This window comes from Nicotiana attenuata, unplaced genomic scaffold (assembly GCF_001879085.1).
Source record: "Nicotiana attenuata strain UT unplaced genomic scaffold, NIATTr2, whole genome shotgun sequence".
Taxonomy (NCBI): domain Eukaryota; kingdom Viridiplantae; phylum Streptophyta; class Magnoliopsida; order Solanales; family Solanaceae; genus Nicotiana; species Nicotiana attenuata.
In genome coordinates this window covers 448474-456893 of record NW_017670573.1, presented here as the reverse complement: position 1 = coordinate 456893, position 8420 = coordinate 448474, and the positions used below count along the sequence as shown (strand labels likewise).

The window sequence follows — 8420 nt, the reverse complement described above, 5'->3', positions numbered from 1 at the left end:
GCATAAATGACTTACAAAAAAATTCACTCATATACACATGAATACAAATACGCCTATAGTTATTTGTGCAAATAATACAACTAAATACATCTATAGTTATATGCATACATTTATATACAACTAGTAAACCAAAGAGAAAATCAATGAGAGCCACTGTAATAAGTTTATACAAGTAAAATACACAAGAATACATGTATTTGAAGACCATATAAAGATAGTTAACCACATCAGTGAAGATCAAGTGAAAATCCACAAATACGCATAAACACATCAATATACAACTTACAACTCCAACCATGAATACAATATACAAAAAAAATAAAGAATAATAAATACACTCAAACCTGACAGAACTAGACCTATCAACCTGGAATTGAAACCTTTGAGATATAGCATAATGCTCCATCACCTCTTTCAATGTAGATTTATCCTTATATACTTGTCAATCCATAACCTCCCTTTGATTAGTTTTTGAAATTATCAAATCCTTGTCCAGTTCGAACACCCCAATTGCTTGTCCTGAATTGACAAAATCTAGAGCTAGTGTATATCGGAATCATACCTTTGAACTGCTTCGTCTATTTGCACAATGTCGCCTTGAATTAAACTACCTCCGGATACAAGTTCTTTTTCAATCGTTGTTATGCACAAAGGATACATCCCGAATTCTATGTTCTCTTTTTTCAACTCTACATACACCCTGTAACCCATATCATTGTGTATTTCCATTGGCATGCAATTTCGTTCTACTTTATATTGAATTTCAATGGACTTTGAGCTCAAATCTATGCCCAATTGATTAGATATTGACGCAACCAAATCATTATACGACGCATACTCCTTTATCAGTATTCCCTCAATTGAATAATCGACGTAATTGCTCTCACTGTTCCACTTGCCAGAATGCCGCAACAACACCGTTAAACTTGTCATATGTATACAATTGTATCAATCACAATTTTCCGTGGTTGAAAAGAGAACTGGGTACGCACTGGAGCTACAGAAAAAAGGGAGAACTTAAAATCCAGATATTGCTCTGCTTTGGCTATTTTTGCGATTGAAAAACTTTCGTGAAGGGAGGAATACAGATTTATGGGCAATAGTTTGTGTTAGTTGAGTTATATTAGGAGAATATCAGGTAAATTGATTTCCTTTCCGTTTTAAACCAGTTGAAAGGTCCATATTTTACGCAAAATACGTTACTGTATTCACGAATACACCTCGTGAATACAATTGAACACATCAGAAGATTACCTGATATTTCCCTGATTCACGCCTATTTTTGCTACTGTATTCATGAATACAATAGCTTAAATACCTCAAATACATCTTATAACCACAGAAAAGGTATCTATAAGCCGTAATATAGCAAATGGTATCTATAGATGTCTAATTACTACTAAAAGATAGTGCTTTATGAAAATTTCTCATTAAATTATCTGGAGATTATAATCCCAAGACTAATTTATCCCAAATAATCCCAAGTTTGATGGGATAAGGTGGGATATCCAGTATTAAGTTTGGGATTATATTTATACCATGTTTGGTTGATGGTACAAATTTATCCATTGTATAAATTTAAACCCTTACCTTAACCCACCTTATGCCGCGTACCAAACGACCCCTGAAGGTACAAAGGTTGTTCCTGATAGACCCCTGGCTCAATGAAAGGTGAAAAAGCAGTAGCAACAAACAGTAACAACAACAAGATAATAAGAAAATGAAGCGAAAGGAATATGTAGTAATAGAAATCTAACAATAATATAATACAAGACTAACACTAATACTACTAGTATGGGAAAGAAATACTCTCCATTATCTACTAGCCTTCTACCTTAATTCTCGACCTCCACACACTTTATCAAGGGTTCAACTTGAGTGCCAACCTTTTTTTTCCGGGTATTCGAGATCCATTGACCCCAACAATCCGATTCACGCAGAGTATGTCCCCTAAAGCACTCGTTATCAAAGGGTTGTCCATTCCCGCGATTCGAACATGATAAATCTGTAAGGAGATTCTCATCCCATCACACCCCCTTTTGGTTTGAGTGCCAGCTCTTGCTTACAAAGAAGCAGCATGATTGAAAAGGCAGGCTATGACAAGCATGGGGATATGATATTCATCTGGGGTCTAGAGTAGCCCAGAACATGACCTAATTCTACATGATTTCATGACAACCACAGAGAATCGTTGTTCTTGCAACAACAAAGTTAATAAAACGAACCTCAACTGAAGAAAAACCTCAGCAACGAACTATTTGATTAACTTTCTTTTCACTAGAAAACCTCAGTAGAAGAAAAAATTTATATAATGCCATAAGTCAGTAGTCAAAACAGCAAAAGGTACATGTGAAGCACAAAATTTTTGAACAATCAGCCAGGATTAGCCTCCATCAAAACTTTAAATGATTTGCAGCTGCAGTATGAATTTTGAAAGCATTCCCGTGCAGCATGGGTGCTATGTTCATTCTGGAATTAGCTGGTCGTTGTCTGCATCGCCTTCTTCCTCGATTTTTGGTTTTGATTGCCCTGCTCCTGGGGCTTGCTTCTTCTTTATTCCACTCACAATATCGTCAATTCGCAGAAGCAGGCATGCTGCTTCAATAGCAGTTTTAAAAGCCTGTGCCTTTACAGCATAGGAATCCCATATCTGGAATTTAAAGTTTCTCCAATTAATATAAGTTCCATAATTTCATTACTCAAAAGGTAGTAAAAGACGACAACAGGTGAAGCACTTTGAAAATAAAATTTATAGTTCTAAGGAGTTAAAGCAATGCCCAAAAGATTGAATTTCGGAAATAATTTATACTAGCATAATGAAGAGCAAAGTGGGTTTAATATAACTGAAATATAAAGCATACTATAAAAGCATTATCTTTATTTAAGTCAATCTCCTAATTTCCATCTCCGTTGTCCAATAATTATTTCAACTACTGAACTTTTATTTATTTTTCATTAACCTAACAAAATCTAATTAACACACAAAGTATACCCTTATCTAGTTTCCGCTATATTTTTAGCAATCTGATTTCATGTGTCCTGGGGTTGGAGTGTATGAGAAAGAAGTTAATATCATACCTTATGCTCTTTCATGTCAGCAATCTCACCAGTGTTTCCGTCTATGCCTATCCATGCATTCTCGCCATTTGCATGCTATAGGTATGTGAAAAGAATTAGATGAAGAACGCAAATATATACTTAAGGCAGCATATCCAACCTCAAACCTGCAGAATTTTCACCTTTCCTTGAAGGGCGGTCATAGTGCGAATCACGTTAACACCACAGTTCTGAGCCAAAGTTCGTGGTATAGCTTCAAAAGCAATTGCAGCAGCTTCATAAGGCCACTGCATATATGACAATAGAAGGATGAAAGTTTCAGATTCCCCGTGTTTTTTCCAATTTCCACGTCATGACTTGATATCTCTCTGCAAAACGTAGCAAAAGTTGAACAAACAACTTACCTTTTCTATGCCTTCAACGGATGAACTTTTCTGCTTTAACATGGCAGATACAGTTAATTCTGTTGCACCACCACCGGGAACCAGTTTAGGGTACTTGATGATGTTTCTGGCAACAGACATGGCATCCTGCAAAAGTATATGAAACAGCTCAAAACAGTGTACTTAACAGAGATCCTCTGCTAAATATGTGGAACTGAGAAAATACCTGTAGATTTCTTTCCACTTCATTCAGTAGATCCTTGCTCGCACCCCTTAAAAGTACGGTGCATGCTTTTGGATCCTTGCAATCAACAATGAAAGTAAAGAATTCGTCCCCAATTTTTTTCACTTCAAACAGACCAGCACCAGTACCAACATCAGATTCCTGCAACTCATCGGGTCTATTAACAATAACTGCCCCACACGCCTTGGCAATTCTGTTATTGTCTGTCTTCCTTAGCCTTCTGATCGCAGTGACACCAGCTTTGCTCAGATAATGGCATGCCAGATCGCTAAGTCCCTTTTCAGTAATAACCACGTCTGGCTTGAACTTAAGTATCTGTGCGCACATGTTCTCAATGTACTCTTCTTCCATTTTCAAGAGGACAGTCCAATCTTCCTCTCTAAGCAACTCTGCATTGGTTTGGTTCTCGCCTTTCTTGTACTCCAGAGGACTATCAAGAAGAATAATGCGAGGGTTTACAATCTTTCTCTTCATTTTGCCAGGGGCAACTACATCTTTATTTATCATTACTCCTTTAAGCACCACTGAGTCTTCCAACTGCCCACCCGGAACCTTCTCAACCTTGATGTACTTCTTGATGTCCACCTCGCGAAGCCCTTGGCCAACTTCCACTCCAACTATTGTTGTGGCATTAATAGCTAAATCCTGAAATAATAAATATTAGACCATAAACACTAATTTAGTAATACATGACCCTTTCAATCCTATTACAGTAAAGGACTTCTCAAATAGAAGACTTGACCTAGTGGTTAGTGGTAACCAAACTGTATGGGTCAAAATCCGACCCCACGATAATTAACGGAGTTAATCTCGTCCTGAGCTAATACATAATTAATAAAGTGGTATGGCCACTTTATTCGTAACAGGACTCGACTCTGGTCCGATTTAATCTACGAGGGTACGGCCCAGTCATTCCCCTATGGGGACGGAACTTCAGCATGGCCACGGCCATTTATTGCCAGCTCACAAAGCTCACATCTATAAATACGAAGAGCAGTAGCCCTAGAAAAAGGGGGGCTTCTTGACCACTAGTGAGAGGAGGGAGAAACGAGAAAATATACCCCTCTTATGGGAAGAGAAAAACACCATTGTAAGGCTCTGAACCTCTTCATGGAGAGGCAGACCAAACAAATATTATCAATAAAGGTTTCTAATGCTTCTCCCCCTAATTCTGAGTTCTTAATTTAGTTTCTTTCATTTGGTCCAACGGATTATTACGATTTGCTATGATTATCCCGGGATTAATTTATATTGTTTAGTACTCGTAAGATGTGTAACATTTTTTTGAGCAAACAATTTGGCGCCGTCTGTGGGAATTTCATAGCAAAATCGCGTAGTTCTTCCCTGGACCAAAAGAAAAGAAGCGCCAAACTCAAAGGGGAGCTCGAAGATCTCAAACAAAGATCTAAGTCCTCACTCTCTCTCCAATCTCAGATAGTGCAAACAAGAAGAAGGGGCCCCCTCCTTTCCTCAGGGGAGGTCTCTGTAAGGCATACGAACTCCGGTCGGAAACCGGCACGGAGATATCTCAAGCCGAGATTCGCCTCAAGACAGCCTATATACCCTGGCTATGTGCCTTCATCATTAAATCCTTCGTCCTCAACTTTACCAAGACTCAGGCTATGCGCCTCAAGACCTCGCTCGAACTATAAGGATGGACGCCTTCGTCCTCAACTTTAGCAAGTTCAACCACGGTTGAACCGAGACTCAGGCCAAACGCCTTCATCCGTGAAAGCAAAGCCCGACCTCCAACTAATCGAAGCGCAGGATAGGCACCCTCGCCATCCAAGTAAGTTCTCCCAACTCGAATTAAGATTCGGGCCACGTAAAGTTCGGCCCCGGTCGAACTACGAGGCTGCGTTTTTTACTATCACGACCGGTAGTTCGACCTCGTCCGAACTGGGACTAAGGCTAAACGCCGCTATCGCCAAATAACGGCCAAGACTCGCCCGCATCGAGTTGAAAAAGCAAGGCCATCAATTATATTATGGCTAAGGCCATCGTCGCCAACAGTCGACCTAGATTCGACTAAGGTGAATAAACGACTCGACGACAGTCGAAGTCGCCTTTATGGCTAAGACCGTCGATTCTGTCACGACTAAAGTCGTCGATCTAAATTCGACTAGGGCCGCCAATGCCGACGTTCAACAAGAAGCGCAACAAAAACTCTAAAGAACGAAAGAAAAACAGTGACACAAAATAAGCACAAGGCAGGCAATAGAAAAGAAAACTTATATATTTACAAAGTCAAATTGCGGGTCATCCCCGCTTACACCCGGCCAAGGCCGATCAATACAAGAAATAAAAAGAAAAACAACAAGAAACACCTAAACGCCAAGCGGCGAACAAGACAAGAAAAAAAAATGCATCATCATCTTTTTTACTCGGTGCCGTCCGCGCCACCGTCTGCACCAGCGTCAGCCTCGGGCGTCGCCGCATCAAAACCACAGTCGGCACGGGCCTCACGAGCCTTCTGACGCGCCCCCTCGAAAGCAGCTTTGGTCACGACGCCAGCCTCCCACAAACTCTTATATACATCACGTTGGGCCTCGGCAAAGACCCAAAGTTCTCGAGCCTGGCTGGAAGAAGCGGCTTGATCCCGTAGCCGCTGATTCTCTTCTTCCAAGGCCGTGATTCGGTCCGCCATGACCTGGGCGTCCTGCTCGAAGACACCAATCCGCTCCTCGAGACTCGCCTCTCTAAAGGCCGCAGCATCCCTTTCCAACGCCCGTTGGGATTCATGCACGCGGATAGCTTCCTTCAACGCCCCGGCCCTCGACGAGGCATCCCTCACTTGAAGCTTCAATGCCGCGACTTCATCCTCTAACGCGGTTACCTTCCCGCTCCATGCAGCAGTGACCTCCGCCGCCTTCGCCTGGTCACGAAGCTCGCACTCAGCTGCAGCCCTCTTTACCGCCTCGAGCTCCTCATCCTTTCGGCGGAGCTGCTCCTCGAGAGCACTCGTCCTGTCAAGTGCTTGCCGCATCTGAACCTCCCGCCTCGCCAGCTCTTCGACCAAGGCCCGGCTACGAGGATCGTTCCTCAAGCGCTCCCGCAACTCTCGACACTAATCCCGGTAGCGGCGATACTTCTCCAGCGCCCGCAAAAATATCCCCGAGCGGACCTTGGCTCGACGGATGCTCTCCACCTCCAACAGATAAGACTGCAAAGCAAAGACAACGATCAGAATAAAAGAATAAACCTAAGGTAAAGAAGGAGCGAACCGACGTAACAGTACATACCCTCAAGCTCATCACGGCTACTTCATTCATCAGCCCGACATCCGTAACGCCCCTCAGCGACGTATTCTCGGCCTCCGAGCACAGCATCTCGAACTGCGGCACCAAGCTTTCCCCTTGGAGAAATAAGTTCAATTCCGTGGGTGTCACACCTCCTTTTTTACACACCTACCCCAAAGGATAAGTGTATAAGGGAGTTTTTCCAATTTAAGTGACATTATTCGAAATGGAATTATTTATTTGTTTTTAGAGTCGCCACTTGGGATAGGGTTGGCTTTTGGTGTCCCAAGTCACCGATTTAATTTAAATCCCAAATCGAGGAAAAATTTTGACTTCCCAATTGGAGTCTGCGAACCAGAGATTCTGTGTAAGGAATTCTGTTGACCCGAGGGAAGGTGTTAGGCACCCCTGGATCCCGTGGTTCTAGCACGGTCGCTTAAATTATTACAAATGGCTAAAAATCTGATTTTTATACAAGTTCAAACCTATAGTGCAATTTTATAAATTATTTACCGCTTTTATTTACTTTTTACAAAAGTGAACGCCGTTTAAGAGCGTGTTTTTGGATCACGTCACATGAAATGCACCCGGATCCTCAGCACCTCTTATTCAACGTTTTGGGATTTGGATTTGGATCGCATGAAATGCACACCCGAGTTTGGGAAGGTAATATTATTAAAATTCGCGCCTAAAGTGACTAGCGTATTATTATCTTTGCGGGAAGCCATGAATGTTCGCTAAAGGGCACGTCCCGAATTCTAAGCATTTTAATATAAGTATTTAAAGAGGGCCGCGTGATTTATGAATTTTATTTGGCGCGGCGCACCTCGTTTCTATTTTAAGGCCAACCTAAAAGAACTACGATTTTCTATTAAGTATTGTCTCTAAAGAGCCTAATTAATTAGTATTTGGGCCTCAAGTTCAAGTCCACACTTAAACAAGAGGGAGGCCTCTTAATTCAAGTATGCTACTTAACTCGGAAGGCTCAAAATTGTTTTGTAGAATTTAACCAATAACTAAAAAAAAAACAGAATTTCAAATTTCTTAGCCTATTGGGCCTAAAAGCTGGCCCAGGCTCATGATTAATTGATTTAAGGTCCCATTCTTATGAGGATGAAACTGTCCAGTCTGGACTTGTGAAGAGCCTAGTTTCGAAGGTCCTTACAGGCCAAGGATTTTGGGCTTGTGATTTTATGGGCCTGAGCTTAGCACACTTAAACGGGTTTGAGTTTAGTATGATTTTATGGGCCCAATTTCGAAGGTCCTGGCAGTAAAACACATTTGCCATATCTCTTTTTAAAACTAAGCAGCTAATATTAGCATGAGCCAAATAATCATACTATATGTACATAGTTCTATTCATGTAAATAATCCTAATAACTCAACATTAACACGTTGTTTATGTAAATGATCCATTTCACATGAACAACAGTGGAATATTAGCTAATTTAGATGGGATTGAAGAAAGATCCTAAACACATAACAACAAATTCAGAG

The 8420-nt window shown here is 41.2% G+C and overlaps 1 protein-coding gene across 2 annotated transcripts in view; it reads right to left on the bottom strand.

Annotated features, from left to right (window-relative positions):
- Window positions 1-2211: 2211 nt before the first annotated feature.
- The window catches only part of LOC109241135 (T-complex protein 1 subunit gamma), a 15201-nt gene continuing 8992 nt past the window's right edge, over window positions 2212-8420 (bottom strand). The window contains exons 9-13 of one of the 2 annotated variants that reach the window (XM_019407856.1): window positions 3667-4329; window positions 3462-3587; window positions 3225-3344; window positions 3079-3153; window positions 2212-2650 (exon numbers count right to left, since the gene is read on the bottom strand). In XM_019407856.1, the coding sequence (XP_019263401.1) occupies window positions 2465-2650; window positions 3079-3153; window positions 3225-3344; window positions 3462-3587; window positions 3667-4329 (1170 nt within the window). In that variant the 3' untranslated portion in view covers window positions 2212-2464. The remainder of the gene's footprint in view (window positions 2651-3078; window positions 3154-3224; window positions 3345-3461; window positions 3588-3666; window positions 4330-8420) is intronic. The other variant, XM_019407858.1, reaches the window with a different exon arrangement.